Below are 17,269 nucleotides of genomic sequence, written 5' to 3'. Positions count from 1 at the left end.
ACCTCCAGAACAGCTCACTCCATGGGTCTTGGTGGCTGTGCTTGAGTGCAGTCCATAAAACCCCAATGGCTTTGCACTCCTTTTAAATAGGAAATGGAGAGGGTAGGAGGGGCTGCTGCTATCTCCAGCAGTCTAAAATCTTCACCCAAGGTTAAAGTTGGGACAACAGAGCCTGGGTCCAGCCCTCAGGGTCCTGCTCACCTCATCTAAGATGCGGTTTTTAGCACGTGTGATTGCAGAGTTGAGGGCATTAATCCAGGACTCTTTCTCTTCTGGACTCACAGCCAGGAAGATCAGATTTGGTGCCTACAAAAGAGGGAATTCAGGTCAGTGCCAGTGACTAAACTCATACAGAGATGCTTTCACAGTGACCCTGCCCACAGAAAAGCTACACGGCCTTTACAGCTGGCTTGGCTCAGTGGGAAAACACGAAGCAGACCCGATCCTCCAGTCCTGCAAAACGGCACTGCTTTGCCACACACTGCACCTGGCCTCTCTGCTTCTTGGCAGCCCTTTGCAAAGCAGACCACGATTCCTCACAGTACCCAGCTTTCCAACCCAAAAGCTGTGTACCATATTTACTTCCCTCGTGGCTGCAGTTCCTCCTTCCCCCTCTTTGCCTTCCCACACACCAGCCTCGATTTTGCCCTCATCAAACGATGATGCAGCCTTTCTGTGCATCCGCCACTCACATGCGATTTATCTGTTGCCACCTCGGACTTTGGCAGGGTCTGGTAGACAAGCGGCTACAGGAGGTACCCACAGAAGGAGCTGGATTTTCCATACTATGATATGTCAGATGCACACGGAGGGCAGAGCAGTTCTGAAAATATGGCGTGTAAAGGGGATGCAGGATCCTTAGTTTTGTTTTTTTTAAAGTTAGATACTCAGTAGAAATTAGTTTTAGCCTCTACAACATTTTGTTCAGTCCTGTCCGTTGCTCACAGTGCTCGGGGACAGCGCAGCCGCTTTCCATTTTCCCCTTCTCTTCCCTTTTCGCGTTCCCTGGTGTTATACAATCCCTCTCAAAGTGCGGGGCGGGCAAGCCTGGTTTACTGAAACAAGTCAGAATGAAGCGTGTAAATCCAGCTCACGTGTGTGGCTGTGGGTGGGTGCATCTGTGCCAGAGACAGCCCGCAGTTAGAGACTGGCTCTCTTTTTGCAGTGGGAACTGAGACCTTGTGGAAAGTCCTGCTCCTAGGTAGCAGAGCTCCCATTCTGGCACTTTTTTAGCCTTCCTCTGTGTGGAAGGGACCCTTGGGACAAATTCCTGTGCAGCTCTTTTGATACTGCCCAAATCTGGGCAGCAAACCCAAAGACCATCAGCATCCCTGCCTCCGCCCGTGAATTAACAAGTGCAGTCAGCTGAACCACAGCTGCCAGGAGTGGCGGCAGTAAAATGGCTTTGTCCTTGCTCCTGGCAAATGTTCTGATACCTTCCTTTCCCAAAGTCAGAATACTCTCAGGTGATCAGATGCAGAGATAAATGCTTGGTCATATTTACTTAGTACACCAGAGGCCTGAGTGCTTTCCCAGCAGAAACACTGATTCTCTCTCCATCTCTCACTGTTGCTATTGGTCCTGACGTGGTAAATGCACATTCATGTATTTTAAACCACGAGACACGATCAGGACTCCTACACAAGTGAGGCTATCCAGTTTGACCCCCCAGTTACTGTCTCAAACCCTCAAGCCTGGAGCAGTAACTGGGAGACAAGCTGGCCTGCACCAAGAGCTGACGGCTTTCTCGGGCTGACCGTGTGCGCGAGAGCAAAGCGTACCGTGTTCCCAGGCTGTCTGGAGTGGGCGAGGGTAAATTTGCTGTGGTTCTTTTTGCTTCTGCTTTTGGACTTCCTGAGCTCTTCACATTTCTCATAATCACTCAGGTCAAACATTTCCTGTATGTTTTTTTCATCTTTTACCTGCAAAAAGAAAAATAAAATTACAGCCTTTGCAGATGTTGGACAGAGAGGCAGTGACAGGGCTGCTGCTCTGAGCCAGCGGGGTGGCTGCACAGGGGCTCTGAAGGCACAGAACGTGGGCTGGAGCCTCTGGTGGGTTTTGTGGTCACTGAAACACTGTGCGAGAGTCGTCCACCTTAAGGCACAAATGCAGTAATGGCACTATTAGCTGGGGAGCGCTACACTTGGGTTTGCGGGGGAGAAGCAGAGATTTTCAGCATGATAGTTTTGACTCAAGTCTCTTCTGCAATGAGGGGGACATATTTAGAAGGCTAACTTGAAAATCACAGTCTCCTAGGTTAATTCCTGCCTTGTTATGGATTCCTTCGGAACTTGACTGCTTCTCCCACCCCTGAAGTTACTGGGCTTGGGCTGAACTGACATGCAGGTGTGACCAGACACAGTGTTAATGCTTGTGGACCGCCAAAATGAACAGGATTTACTCCAGCAGCAAGAAGAGGACACTGTCAGCGAGGAGGAGGTTCCTGCGGAGGCAGGAGATGCTGGGAGGAGGTGGACTTTCATCTGCTGATTAAAAGGGGCAATCATATTAGCGCTTGTTGCTTTTCTGGAGACATCATAACAAAAGTTTGAGGGATAAAAATTAGCACTTCCTATTTTTAACCTGGTGGTATTACTGAAGGCTGTGCTGACAGCTGATTTGGGGGGTGGATGAAGCACATCCAGTCCCAGATTACTGACACGACACGTCTGCTGCTCTCCCCCGCTGCTGAGCCTCATCCCCTGGGAAGGGGCTATGGGCAGAATTCATTCAGGCCCCCGTGATGGCCCAGGTCATGGGTTTTGTTCTGGCAGCTGCTGGGTGGCCAGGCCCCCAGAGACCTTCGGCAGCCAGGGGATTCATGAAAGGTTTCAAGAAGGAGGAGAGTGCTAGGGCTTGGCCTTCAGAGACGCAAGCACTTCCTGGTTGTCCTTTAGAGAGCCATCGAGTGGCCACTTGGCAGCTTTTACATCTCACTTTTTCCAGGTCTGTTTCCCAAGACTTCCTCTATTGGCCCTGGTGAGACAGGCACACAGCTATGGATAAATACCACAGAGGCTTAAATTAAAGATGTGACTTGCGCAGGGGTGCGAAGGCTGTGGCTGAGCTGGGGAGGAAGCCAGGGTTCTTGACACTGCCCCATGACAGACAGACCCCTCACCTGAAGGTGCTGTCACTCGGGGGACACTTGGAGCAAAGAAGAGAATGCAGAGCCTGTCTTCTGCCTCCCCCCTTTAGTTTTGTATGGCCTTCCTTTTCATTGCTGTTTTTAACGTTTTTAATCCTCACATCCCATTTCTACAGCAGGGCAGCTCTACTTGTTCCATGGTAAACATGAGCAATGTAGGTAACTGGGATGGAAAAGAACTTGGTTTTGCGTGTCCGCTAAGGACAGAACTGTAGCAGGCTCAAATCCATGTGAATCTGCTTAATCCGACTCCAGTCGGGGTCATTACAGGCTGGGATCTGAGTTTGAGTAACTCAGGTGCCGGAAAGGCAGACGGTGATGAGGTCTTAGCTCTTGGATTTCTTGAAAGGACTCCAGCCCATTTAATATGTTTCCTCCCTAGTTTTGGGAAGCACTGAAGGAATTCCCAGTGATGTTTGCAATAGAATTTAAACGAAGAGGCTGACTAAAATGCTGTAACCAGCTTTCTAACCAGAGACAGATAAACTGACCATCTGGCCTTGCATAATGACTGCAGTTCCCCCTCTATCCTTTTTTCCTTCTACCCCCACAGTTTGTCTTCACGAACTTGGTGGCAGACACTGTCCACAGCTATTCCTGGAGCCCCAGAAGCTATTGCTTATTTCTGCTGATGACAACAGCCACTGTGTATGGGCTGTTACGAACAGATATGGAAATGTCTCTCACAGATAATGTCTATCTATGTATCGTCCCTGTGCCTTTCTAATCGGCTTTCCTCTCTTCCCAGTAACACCCTGCAATCCACCTCTTTCCAAGAATCTTGGCTGAATTCAGCCTTATTCATTTGCAGCAGGAAAAGCCGATCCCCTCTGAGCCCCCAGCTGTGACACAGCGGCAGAGACAGAAGTCCTTACTCCAGATGTTTGCTCATTTAGGTCACTGGGACTTCCCCGGCCCTTCCCTCTTTTCCCAGACACGCAGAGCCTGCACCGTGAGCTCATGGGAGCTGGGACTCAAGTATCTTGCCTCTAGGAATGTCTACCGGAGGCTGCAGAGAGGATGGGTGTAATCGGTTCAGATAAACACCCTTCAGGTGTAGCTCGTCCTTTAGAAGACTTGAACTGACAAATGCCAGGGCTCTAACCCTGTGCTTGTCTACCCACGACACAGACAGGAGACCCTGCTGCACAGATGGTACATCGCTTTCACCAAAATGCCGTATGTGTGCATAGACCAGTTATAAAATGCTTAAGAACTGTGAATAAGCAACATCTATTTGCATTAAAAGGATGATGGTGGTGTCCCGTTTCTGCATTTCAGAGCAGGTGGTCACGTCCAGCCCCCCACAGGTAATTTGGGGAATGGGTGCACATGTGGATACCATTAAGGATGTGGGCATACCAAAGGGTCTGTCTGCCCTTCAGCCAGAGCTGCAGTGCAGGCAGGAAAGGCAGGTTTGTGCTCACTTGGAATTGATTCCCTCCTGTGCAGAGCCTTGGTAGTATAATGAGGCCATAAAGTGAATGGGGCCGTAATTTAGTCATGTGAACGTGGCTTTGTTCTGCCGTGGTGGTGGGAAGAGGTCTCAGCATCAGCCCGAAATGGGCTCCTCTGCGGTGACGCAGCAGCAGCGATTGCGCGGGGCATGGGAAGGACAGCAGTCGTGTCTCACAAGGGGCATTGCCAACTGATGTCCCCTCTCTCCCCCGCACTGAGACATGCAGGCAGAGGAGTAAACAGCAGGGCAAAATAAGAGAGCAGTCAGTGTGTAAACAGTGAAACGAGAGGAAGGAAGGTGAAAGGCAAAATTCAAAAGTACCAGCCAGATCTTTTGTCCTTTGTGGGAGGCTGCTCAAGCCAAGAAGAGGGAGGAGGTGGGCATGAATTACAGAGCAGAGGCAGGAGAGGATGAGCACTCAGAGGCTGAGGACAGTCATGCAGCCCGTCCTTGGTAAAGAAAAAAACCAACCCTTAAAGACCCACAAAGCTGCTGGAACCACATGGTCAGTGAGCCTAAATCCTGGTCACCTACGTCAACAGGTGGGTGACAAACCTGCAGGGTGTCTACTCTCCTCCACATTTTCAGCGAGATTGGAGCCATGCAAATAAAACCCTTCAGGTTTTGCCAGCAGAGCGTTTGGCTCGATGTCTACCCAGCAGCGTAAGCTCTTTGGGCAACATTTTGGAGACCTTTGGGAGGAAGGAGCCTCAGGTGTCAGTTCTCAGTAGGAGGGAACGAAGCACGATTTCTCTGTCGCCTGCTGTGGTTTGTAAAGGAGTGGCAGGGGCAGCACAGCAGCATCGATCTTCATTTATGTCAGGGTGACCTACCACGGCTCCTCATGCACCCAGGGTGCTCTGAGTGAGGAGTTAATCCTAGTGATGGAGATTTACTATGACCATTACATCTGACTGTTTGTTTTCTTCTTCTGTGCTGAATATAGATTGAACTTAGATTTTTGAAAGTCAGGGCTGATTTTTAGTCTCAGACACCAAACTTGAAGCTCTTTAAGAAAAGGTCTGGGTTCTGGAAAAGGCTGAGCATCTCCTCTGGGTACAGTCTTCAGTCTGGTTCCCCATCCTCAGCCAGTTTGTCTCTTGCTCTCTAACTTGCAGGAAAGACAGCTTAAACAGGCTCTCCAAGGCCTGACAGTTCCTCTTTTCTACAGCTTCTTTTAGGGAGTCAAGAAAAAGCAGAATCTTCCCTGTCTGGGGCAGCGTATCCTCTCCTGTCCATGCACAGGTTTGCACACCTGCCTGCGAAGCAGCTGGGGCTCTGCAGATGTGGGTATCTTTTGGATCCTCTGCTTTCATTAACCTTTCTTGAGGTCTCCCACGCTCTAGTTTGAGGCCGAGAGGTATCAGGGACTGCTTGGCTCAATCCGCTAGGCAGGGAGAGGCCTGGATGGTTGATTTTGGCAAAATCACTCCCAGCTGGGAGGTGGCCAGCAGGTCTTTCCTTCCTCACAGCTGCTGAGTGCCTGGCATGCAGCGAGCTGAGGGACCTCAGAGCCTCGTGGGCAGGTAGGTCTTGTACTCCTTGCCCTGCAGGGAAGCTTTGGATTGAAAGGATTAAGGTAAATAAATCCAAGCAGTTGCTGCCATGGCTGTCTCCTGGCTTTGCTGTCCGTACTGTACCTGCTCTAGGCAGACAAAGCAATTTCTTGTCCTGGGGCTCAGTCTGGCTCCTCCCCATGCTCCCAGAAATCATAGAATCGGTTGGGTTGGAAGGGACCTTTAAAGGCCACCCCCTGCCCTGGGCAGGGACACACACCTTCCATCCACCAGCCCAGGTTGCTCCAAGCCCCGTCCAAGCTGGCCTTGAACCCCTCCAGGGATGGGGCAGCCACAGCTTCTCTGGGCAACCTGGGCCAGGGGCTCACCACCCTCATTGTGAAAAATTTCTTCCTTAGATCTAGTCTAAATCTTCCCTCTTTTAGTTTAAAGCCATTACCCCTCATCCTATCGCTCCCCTCCCTGATCAAGAGTCTCTCCTCAGCTTTCCTGGGGCCCCTTTAGGTGAGCTACAAAATGCTTCCTGTGTTCCAAGTAGGCCAGGTGAGGGAAGGGAAACTGAGGCACACAGCAGGAACCCAAGATGTCCCCCACCACCTAAGACAAAGCCGGGTCCCTAAAGCAGGGAACGTTAGACCCTGGAGCCATTACAGCAGACAGTCCCCGCACCCCCAGTGGCAGCTGCCACTGTTTGGGGTATAGCCACACAACAGGCAGCCATGCGGCCACCGGCTAATCTGGGCCTGCAGTCAGTGGGGAGATGTGCTGAGGCTGACATTGCTGGCGCGCTGCTGGAGTTGAAGGAGGGAGCTGCATTCCTCGGATGCCTCGCCCCCGCAGCTGCTGCCCACCAGGGCCAGCCCGAAGGGACGCCGGCCACCACGGCACTGTGAGACCTGGCGATCCTGTGCAGACGTAGCGGGTCAGAGCACCAGCCATGGTACCCAAAGTACCTTCTCTCAAAGGCCTGGAGAGCTCATTTCTAGCCTGGCAGCTAGTCATGCTTCCAAAGGTCTGTCTTCTCCTGTGCCAATGCTCCTTCGCAGCATTCTGGCAACGGGAGGATCCCTAATGGGTTTTAAATTAACTGCCCCTTGGTTGTCTTGCTGATGGAGAGTTAAAATTTCCTCCCTCATCAAGTTGTCACCTGCAGCAACTCCAAACCGCCTTGATTAGGATCAGGGCTGGGTTCTGGGGCCAAAGCAGGAGCGCAGCGGAAGGACAGTCACGCTAGGCAAAGTTCTGCGGTTTTCCTCACATTTTTTTTGGTGGAGATTTGCCTGAGCAGTTCCCTGTTGAGATGTGGCATGCTCAAAGCAAATGCGGAAGGTGCAGAAAATCACAAGACACCAAGTGTAACGTATCCACGAGACATTCAAGAGGTCAGAATGTGGCTCGGGGTGTAACAAGAAACCTGCAGATTCTCAGCAAGGCTGAATATCCAAACATGGACAGTCTCGGGGCCAGCGTCAGCCAGCATGTTCCTCTCTCAAGCTGAGAAAAAAGTTTCACTTCCTCAAGCCGAGCGGTTCTACCAGCTAGCAAGGGACAGAAATTTCTGCAGACCTTAGCTAAAATCAGGCTGTCGCCAAGATGGAAATCCACGCATGTGTCCAACACTGGCTCCGGCAGTGCCGGGAAGCAGCACTGGTGAGGGGACTGGCAGGTGAAGGGGGAGACCTGAGCTTAATGGCCTGTCCTGTCACTGGCTCCCCGTTGTCCTTGGTTCCCTGGCTGCACAAGGGAGGTAACTGTGTGGTTCTGGTCTGCAAGTGAACTAGAAGAAATACAGGGAGTGCTGGGAGAGTTTCACATAACAGAGACCTACAAAATGCTGTGGGCACGGGGTAAAAGGCCAGGTTGGATGGGGCTTGGAGCAACCTGGTCTAGTGGGAGGTGTCCCTGCCCAGGCAGGGGGGTTGGAACTGGGTGATCTTTAAGGTCCCTTCCAACCCGAACCATTCTATGATTCTAAAATGGTCTGTGTACAGTGGGACACTGCAGGTGGTCCTCTTTTTCCTTCTTTAGTACCAGTTAATGCGCACGTGTGGAGAGAAGACGGCGATGTAGAGCATTTGTGCAGCCACCAGTGCAGCAGGACCCTGGTTTCAGGCAGAGCCTCCGGCCCTTGGTGGAACAGAAGTGGCAGTGCCCCAGGAGACTGCCCCCCCCTCTGCACACCTGCATTCTGAGGGGGAGGCTGCACCACGAACTTGGTGGCTCAAGGGCACGAGCAGGACCTTCCAGGCCTTTCACTGTCAGATTGCTGCCCTGAGCTAATGGGGGGACGGCAGCAGAACGTTGCTATCTACTCCACTCCCTTGCCCCAGAGAGTCATCAGCCAAGGCTACTAGAAATACAGGTCCCTGAGAACCGACTGGCCCCTGAAGCTGGAACCAGCTCTTCTGCATCACAGTGCTGTACTGGAATCCCAAGGCCGTGCTGCCCCGTCTCACCAGCTACCTCTGTTGCAGGGAAAGGGAGTCAGTCTCTGTGTCATTTCTGTCTAAGCGTTCTTTGACCCTCTCTCTGGTTGTGCAGGACGGTGCCATTGAGGCAGAAAAGAGCCTCGCTGAAGGTGTAGAACAGAGGTTGGCCCAGCAGGAGAAGGAAGGTGGAAGGGAAAAGGCTGTCTTAAAAGAGCTAGAGCAGGAGAGGTATGGAAGGGGCAGAAGGGACCTTTTTTATCAGGGAGGGGAGCCATGGGATAAGGGGCAACGGTTTTACGCTGAAAGAGGGGAGATTGAGATGAGATGTGAGGAAGGAATTCTTGGCTGTGAGGGCGGTGAGCCCCTGGCCCAGGTTGCCCAGAGAAGCTGTGGCTGCCCCATCCCTGGAGGGGTTCAAGGCCAGGTTGGACGGGGCTTGGAGCAACCTGGGCTGGTGGGAGGTGTCCCTGCCCACGGCAGGGGGTGGAACTGGATGGTCTTTAAGGTCCTTTCCAACCCAAACCACTCTGTGATTCTATGATACTTTCCGCACCTACCAACCGCAGACATGACAGAAAACACGGCCACCCCACACACAGAGGCATTCCCCAAGTGCAAACGCACACCATGAAGCGTCACCACAGTACCAAGTACGTGAGCAGCACATGCACAGAAACACCGCAGGTACTTTACAGGCTCCATCACATGCATGAACCACGTATGTGAATTCCAGAGGCTCCTTTGAATGCGGGCACGCACGCACATACCCCTTGCAGGCAGAGAGGGAGTTGTGCCGTGTTTGATGGTGCTGTAACAAATGGGGAGCGAGAACAGACTACTTTTCAAGTGCTCTTGTGCTAATTGAGTCGATGCTTTTGGTAGCAAACAAGAAAAGGCTTAAGGAAGCCCTGAGAAGCATTTCCTCATTAACATCTCGTCATCACAGAGTCCGTTCATGCTGTCTGGACAGCCCTGGGCTTCCTGTCAGGAAGTGGTAGGAGCCCAGCTGTGTCTGTGTTAGTCTGACTGCTACTCCCAAGTGCAAAGCAATAACAAAGCTGTGCTAGAAACAAGAGAACAATTACCAGAAATTTGCAAGAGGGGGAGGGAACCGGTGTGGTGGAGAGCAAGGGGAAGGAATGCAAAAATGATCCTAGGAAGGTGTTCTTGCGCTTAGCAGAGCTCAGCGCACTTCAGCACATCTTGTCGTGCATGTTTCTGCCCTGAATGCTTTTTTTGGCTGATGACCAAATGCTAAATAACGAAGGGGTTTTTTGCATAAGTTCACAGGGTTCAGCTTGCAGCAGGGGTGCAGAGCTGTGCCGGCTTGGAGCCCCTGCCTGAAGGAGCTCTGTAAGCCACAGCTACCGCTGTGGTGCACGGCTGGAAGAGCAAAAGGTTCTAGGTGCCAGAGCAGGTTTCACAGCTTCCAAAGGTTGATGCCCTAATGAAAGAATGTAGCTCAAAAGCCCTGTTTGCATTTTCCAGGTGTATCAGCTGGGCTGATAAAAATATATTTCCTCTCCTTACAGACTTGGTTTCTGCCAGGGAGAAAGCCCAGGCTTCTATCAGGCATTCACATCTTCTCCTAACCAAAATAAATAAACCAGGGCTAGTCTCTAACCTGCAAGCCCAGGTCCTAGGTAGGCAAGTGAAAAAGCACACGGATTCCCAGCAGGAATCGATGTGGATATCGATGGGATTTTGGCAGTCTGTGGGGGTTAGCCTTTTGGAAACCTGTCCCTTCAGCCCTTCCAGATATCAAACTGGTGCTCAGCTCCCAGCAGTTTTACTGCTCCGCGTTGTCTTCATGCAGCATCATTACCTGCCCTGAGCTGACATCTTTCCCGAGGGATCCCACAGTATGTGACATATAATTCCCCCTTCCCAGGCACCTTGTGCCTTAGCGAGATGAGTATTATTAGCCCTGCTTTCCAGATGGAGAAATTCAGGCAAAAGTAAATAAATGTCTGGTTTGAATTCATTTAGTGAGTGTGTGGCAGAACTGAGGGCAGCATCCAGGAGTCCTGGTATTTAACCCCTTCTCCTGCGGCGCTCTGAGCTGACAGGGGGAGGCCGGGAGCCCTGCGTTAACCGCTGAACAGCCTGCCTTCTGTTCTAGAGCAGCCGCTGAGCCTAAGAGGAGCCGACAAGCAACATCGAGGTTAATATGAGAGTTAACTCCTAAGCTCCATCCACCAAATCCACGTTGCTCCGATGGCTTTGATGGAGCAAAAATAATTTATAGCACAGGAGGACTTTGATCTTTTGCGGAAACAGACAATTGAGTCTCCTCTCCCATCACTGCAGAAATTGGGCTGAGATTCAGCCTGTCTAGTGGCCATTTCCACTAGGGTTTTCGGTTCCCGTCTCCTTAGGGTCTCCACTGTCTAATTCTCTCTCTCGTGCATCCAGTGCCTGCCCCATGAGCCGCACCGGTGGCATCAGGGGTTCACAACTGGAGACCCTTTCTCCAGGGCAGTGAAGAGCCTCTCACACAACTCCATTTTCTCCACTGGGCATAATCCCGTGTGTGAAAAAAACCACAAAAGAGACTCCATCCTGTTCTGATTGACAAATCCCAATATATTAAGCTATTTGTGGGAGCTGCAGGCACCTGCTGCCAGGGAAGGGAGCGTGTAGAGGGAGCCTCGTGCTCCGGGAGCAGAGTTCTGAAACACGCGCTGGGACCTGTGGACAGGAGGGAGTGCGGGGCAGATCTCCCCAGGGCAGACCTCAGCTCAGGTCTTGTTGGTATGTGACGGCCTGGCTTTGCTGAGGAGTAAGGTCCAGTCAGTACCAAAAACCCGTGCCGTGTGTTAAAAGACCTGTCTGTCTTTGAACAGAAAGTCTTGAAAAACACAAGCAAGCGGCAGCCATGCCGAGCGTGTACCCTCCGTCGGCCCAGGCAGACGCGAGCAGGCTCCCCCCGTCTGCCATGGCCAGGGGGCTGCAGCCACCTCCTATATTGAGATTCCCAGAGATGCCGGACCGGGCGACACAGGCACATTCTTCATTCCTGCAGACGCACAGAGTCACTTTAGCACACATGCACGCAGCCAGATGTTACCTCTGCAACCACATTTCTACACAACCACAGATTCTTCCATATAAAGACATAGGCAGTCACTGCTGCGTGTTATTTATGGTCTTTCACACACGTAGAGCCACAGTGCTGCTTCAGTTGCACATGCACTAGTTTTTTTCCCCGTAAAGAAATATGCTCACGCTCCCTGAAACAAACACAAGTGCTCCTTGTTCAGAACTAGCACCCGCACGGCCCCTCGGGCAGCCTCGTCCCTCTGGGCTCAGAGCACACAGATATTTGAGCGGTGGCTACCTGGGCGTATTCGTGAGGGAGGGATGGACAGACAGACATCTTTGCCCTGCACATCTTCCCTGGTGTTGATTCCTGTATGAATGCTGTCTCAGGCTGCCCTGCTCCTTAGCCAAGCAGAGCCTTTGCTCTTGATTTATCCTCCAGGGTTCAAATAGTTGGGGTACTCGGGAGAGACACAGCCACCCACCCGGCAGCATGGGGTGTCTGGGACACCCCAGCCGTACTGCCACCAGCGGCAGTCCAGCTGGTGACTTCAGGGTGGCCGGGATTTTGGAAAACACTCTTGTTTTCCCAGGCAAGATGCAGAGTACTTCCCATCAAAGGGAGGGCTGAAACACTGCTTAAGGGAGTGTATTGTGCCACACAGCATGGCTTTGCTGTCCCGGACGGCGCTGCGCAGGTCTGGGCTGCAGACGGAGCCTCTGGGAGTGTCCTCCAGACAGGGCAGCTCCTCCAGCCCTGCAGGAGTTTGCTGCAGGGAGCCCGGCGGCTCGGCTGGCCCCCTGCGTTAGGAGCAGGCACCGGGGTGTATCTGTAGTGGGTACTTCAGAGGCTGCTTGGGGCTTACGGGCGCCAAATCGCTCTCTGGGAACCCTTTCCGCCTCCCCAGCGAAGGTTCTCCGAGGAGGCCCTAAGCCTGGGCAGAACGCATCCCGCGGGCTCAGGCGGTCAGTGCAGCCTGGGTGGCAGTCCCCGTCCCGTCACACGCTGTGGTGACAGCCGCTCGTTCTGCCTTTGCTTCAGCAGGGACAAGTTTCTCCCTCCGCCCACCCATATGGCCCCTTCCCCATGGAATGGTGGTGACAGGGACCCTGAGAAGTTCCCGTGACTGTCTCTAACTGTCCCCAACCGCCCCCCCACAGCCTCCCTGCCAACTCTGCTGTGAATTACAGTATTTTTCAGTCACATTGCTGATACTGCACCTTCACACCTGCCTGTGGGACTATTCAGCATCCTGCTAACACTGTTCAGCATCTGCCCAACCTGCCGTTGATTTACCATTACAGAGACGACCAGTCCGGCCCATTCCCAGTCCTTTCCCAGCAGTTCCAACTGTGTCGGCACAGTCTGATCCAAGCAGGCATCTCCCCTATCATTTGGACTTGGTCATGGTTACTTCTCTTCCAGGTCCTGGCTCAAAAAGTACGAGCTCCAGCTCCATACCCATTAACTGGGCTTAAGCTTATGTTTCTGTTCAGGCATGTGCTTCAGTGCCACCCTGAATCGGGGCCCCAGTACAGCAGAGCCATTGACCAGGACTGGTAGAACGCAAGGCAGCAGGTAAAATCCTTCCAGCCATGTAATCTGTCTGTCTAGCACTTTCTAAACTCTGATCTGTGGCCCCAGAGGTATGTGAGCTGCTTGTAAGAGTCATGGAAGACAAGCAGGCCTGCGGTTGAGAAATCCACGCTGTACAGTCTGCGTTACTGCGGGGAAAGAGAATGACCCCAAATGAAAGGAGATTTTTGCCACTCGCTGTGTACCTCTTGCGTCCAGCTTTCCGTCCAGCTTTCCCCATCCATAATGTATCCATAGCTTCATCATAAGTTTAGTGCCTCATTACCACCAGGGTTGCATACACTCTCTAATCTTACTCCTTTACATCTCTCTACCTGAACCCCCAGCCTGCAGCCAACATCTATTCCCCACTCCCGTGTCTCTCTCCAGTTCTGGAGCAGCCAAGGGATCAAGGGAGCGAGCTGTGAAATGCCGACACATGGCTAAGCGGGACCTGCGCTGTCAGTCTGCTTTTAGGCTATTTCTGTGTTCTAATAACCCCTGATCCATCTGCACTTCGCCATGCCCCGTGATTCAATTAGCCTCTAAATCAAATTATGCTTGGCGCTTTGGACCCTGTTATCTCTCCAGATCCTAAACTGATAAAGCTGGCCCAGGTAGCCATGTGTCTGAGCAATGGGCCACCTGGCAGTGCCCGTCAGGGAATAACCTCCACTTACGGGAGGAAACCCATCAAGACCCAGACCCAGATCCATGTTTTTGCCCCAAATTCCCTGTCCTAACACCAGCCTGACTCCAAACAGCCCCCGTGCCTCTTCTTTGGGCACAACTCTCACTAGTGCCAGCGATGAGTTTGGAAAGGGTAATCAGAGGGAGGAGTGCTGTTGCCTGGGGATTTCTTCCTGATGAATTTATCAAGACAAAAACTAAGAGGGGGAGGCTGCACAAGGACAGCCGGATCCCAGCCTGCCCGAGCCCGCGCCGCTTAGCCTGATAGTCATATCCAATTAAGTCTAATGTAAACACCACATTAAACCCCAAACCCCAGCCTATGTTGAGCGGAGACGAGGGGGAGGAGAGGGGGCACGTTTTTCAACAAGGTGTTGAATCCGTGGTTAAATTCCCCCATTGTCCTCTTGCGGTGTGGTTCAGGCAGAAAAAAATACAAGAGATAAGGGACTGGATTCCCGCTGGGAGACCAGAGTTATTCCCAAATAGAGCAGTGCAGCAGCTGGGAACAAGACCACTGTCGAACTTAATGCCGGAGGACAGGCACAGAAGGAAGCTGGCACGGCCGTTTCACCGCGGCGGAAAGAAGGATGAGGGTTTTAACTCTCGCTAAGTGAATCCCTTCATGTGTCCAGTGCTGGGAAAATGTCTCCCAGCCGGAGCTGTCTGGGAGAGCCGCTGTCGGAGCCGACACACCAGCCCCGGCCAGGTTTCTCCGGGGCCAGCTCACGGAGAAGAGAAGCCCCCGAGAAACCTGCTGGAGCCCGGCTGGCGATGGAGAGGCGATGGAGGGGCTGGGGAAAGGCTGGGTCCTCTCAGCGTGCGCTTTTCATCTGCAAAGGGGAGGAAAGGGGGGATGGGAAAGGAAAATGAAACCGATCCTACCTCCTTCTCTGAGATGTAAAGCTGATCTCCCTTCAAAACCACATAACGGTTTTTCCAGATTTCCCTAAAAATGCCTTTCCCGCAAAATTTCCGCACCCAGCCGACCTTCTCTGGCTGCACAGATTGCTGGTTTCCATCCTGTTGCCCCTAACACAAAGAGAGAGGGAAGAAAATGGGGGAAAATGGTATTATTCTTGGTTTTACACTCCTCTTCTCCCCCCCCCGCTCTTTGCCCAACTTTCGCCTCCCCCTCCCTCCGGCCCCTCTCCACCGAAGCTGGGACTGAGGGACTTTGCTCGATCCGCTCTACATGGATTTTTCTGCTGCAGACACGAAGCAACAACGATAGCGAGGGGACGATGCAAAAATCGCAGGCAGGGCTTCACTCTGGCATTATATAAGAAAGGCTGTTATGTTATATTCGCCTCATATAACGCGCATTGGAAAGAGGAACAGGAGCGTGTTGGGGAGAATTTAAACTAGCTGATTTTTTTTACTGCAGTGAAAATTGCATTTTTGAGCCTTTTATGAACAATTCATCCTAGAGGTGAAGTCTATGGCTGGGTTTATATTTAAGATTTCTGCATAGGCAGCGATAAGATCTCTGGGCGCAGCAGACACACGCAAACGGCACAGAGCGGAGAGCGACAGATTGATGGTGTCTCCAGATTTTATCGTTTCCTTGTGATCAAAAATGAAAACTGCCTGCCTACATCGCTCCGCACGAAGCGGCGAGTAGTATCTCCTGGCAAATTGAAGAGGAAGGAGAGGCGCTGGGCAGCGGGAGAGAAGGAGAGACGGGTGCTGGGTCTGGGTTTGTTTTGATCTGGTTGGGGTTTGGGGTTTTTTTTGCAAGGCAAAGCGAACAACTGGAAATCAAGAGACAAACCCCCCTCCCCAAAACATCCGGGAGCCTCCCCTACCCCACCCTGCCCCAACGAAGAACTGATTCCACTCACCCTTTTTGCAGAATTATTTTTTTTCATCATTCCTTAGTGTGCTGCGCTGGAGGGAGATGGGGGGGGGGATGAGAGAGGGGCTCCCGGCGGCCTCCTCTTGGGGAGAGCGCGGCTGGGAAATACACAGCTACCTCCTCTTCCTCCCTCTCTGCCTTCACCCTTTGTAGATCACAGACGCTCTCTAGTTACATGGAGACCAGCCCGCCTCTGTAATACATCCTCAGCCATGCAGACACAGCGTCCCCCCCCACCAGCCGCCGCCACCACCACCATCACGGAGCTCGGGTGGGCTTGCACTGGGCTGGCCTGGGCTCCCGAGCTCCATCTATAGCCGTGCGCGTATGACGTCTGGGGTTCACAATAAAGGGCGAATCGCAGCCCATGAGGGTTTTTCTTCTTTGTTTCTGACTCGATGCGAGTGGCTGGATGCGAGTGTTGTTGAGGCTGGGGTCAGCGGGGGGGGGGGGGCACATTGTCAGATGCGTGTCCCCTCCCGCAGTGTCCCAGCCACATTCCTGGCTGTGGCGCGGGTCACTGCAAAACTTCCCGGGAGGTGGAAAAGTGGCCAGGTGGCAGCGGGAGGGTTTTCTGCCAAGAAAGTGGCTGAGCGTTTAGGAGCACAAACAAAAGAGGAGCGGGGAGAATCCCTGGGGAGGGGGCCAGGGAGAAGGGGTCACTTCCCAGCACGGAGGGTCTGGCAGCAGGGACTTACACGGCAAAAAGACAGGGAGATCCAGAGCACAGCCTCCCAAAAGTGAGGAGGTGCTTGGCTTCCTAAAAAATACCTTTTTTTTCTGATTATTTTTTCTCCCTCCTGTATGTGCTGCAAGTCCAGAACTATCTGAGTGTGGGACTGAGGCCATAGACTGGGTTTATAAGGGAGATGTGTAAAAAAGAGAGAAAAACAGAGAAAGGAGGAAATAGTTCTGTTCAGAAGTAGATAGATAAAGAAGGAGATTGATCAGTCATTGAGCAATTGATCTGTTGGTCGCTTTACAGTGAAAACCTCCCATCCAATCCTTAGTCTGGCGCACACCCACGCTACCGATTGTAGACTGTATTTTAACCCAAGTGCTTTGGAATTAATGCGTCGAGAATACTGATGATGTACTTGTGCTGCTAACATCTTTTAAAACATTATATGCTGGAAGCACAAGCAGCGGTTGAGTGCCTGTATCAGGGTATTTTCAGGGCTTTTGTGAGTGAGGGGCTGGCGGGTTCATATCTTTTCTTTTTCAAGTGCTGGCATTTCTGTAGTGCTCTCCCGTTCGTGTCGTGAGCTGGGGGATGCACTGAATGCCTGGGACAGTGCAACAAGTCACCGGCTAAAACAAACCCACCCGCTAAGACGCTCGGAGCAGGGGTTGCCTTTTCCTTCTGTGCCTGTGCAGCCCCGTACTCTGTGGGGGCCAGAACTGGGAGTTGCCAACTTTGTGCCTCAGTTTCCCCTTTTGTACCGTAAGGATAATTGGTTTTTTGGACAATTTTAGTGTGCTAAATGCTTCAGTATTGCTTCCCTTATTCTTTTCAGTAAATTCATCTGTGTCAGGTGCTGGTCTGT

General features: G+C 52.2%; 1 protein-coding gene across 3 annotated transcripts in view; it reads right to left on the bottom strand.

Annotated features, from left to right (window-relative positions):
* PLEKHO1 (pleckstrin homology domain containing O1) overlaps positions 1–16,015 on the bottom strand; it is a 30,239-nt gene extending 14,224 nt beyond the window's left edge. For all 3 annotated transcript variants that reach the window (XR_012584548.1, XR_012584549.1, XM_074566443.1), the window contains exons 1-4: positions 15,709–16,015; positions 14,750–14,896; positions 1,782–1,922; positions 202–306 (exon numbers count right to left, since the gene is read on the bottom strand). Coding sequence is in view for 1 of the 3 variants with exons in the window: in XM_074566443.1 (XP_074422544.1) it covers positions 202–306; positions 1,782–1,922; positions 14,750–14,896; positions 15,709–15,738 (423 nt within the window). In the remaining 2 variants the exon portion in view is untranslated. The remainder of the gene's footprint in view (positions 1–201; positions 307–1,781; positions 1,923–14,749; positions 14,897–15,708) is intronic.
* Between the last annotated feature and the right edge of the window lie 1,254 nt (positions 16,016–17,269).

The sequence above is a fragment of the Larus michahellis genome, chromosome 24, assembly GCF_964199755.1.
Source record: "Larus michahellis chromosome 24, bLarMic1.1, whole genome shotgun sequence".
Lineage (NCBI taxonomy): Eukaryota > Metazoa > Chordata > Aves > Charadriiformes > Laridae > Larus > Larus michahellis.
Note: the sequence above shows the minus strand (reverse complement) of the source record. Positions and strands in the feature narration are given on the sequence as shown.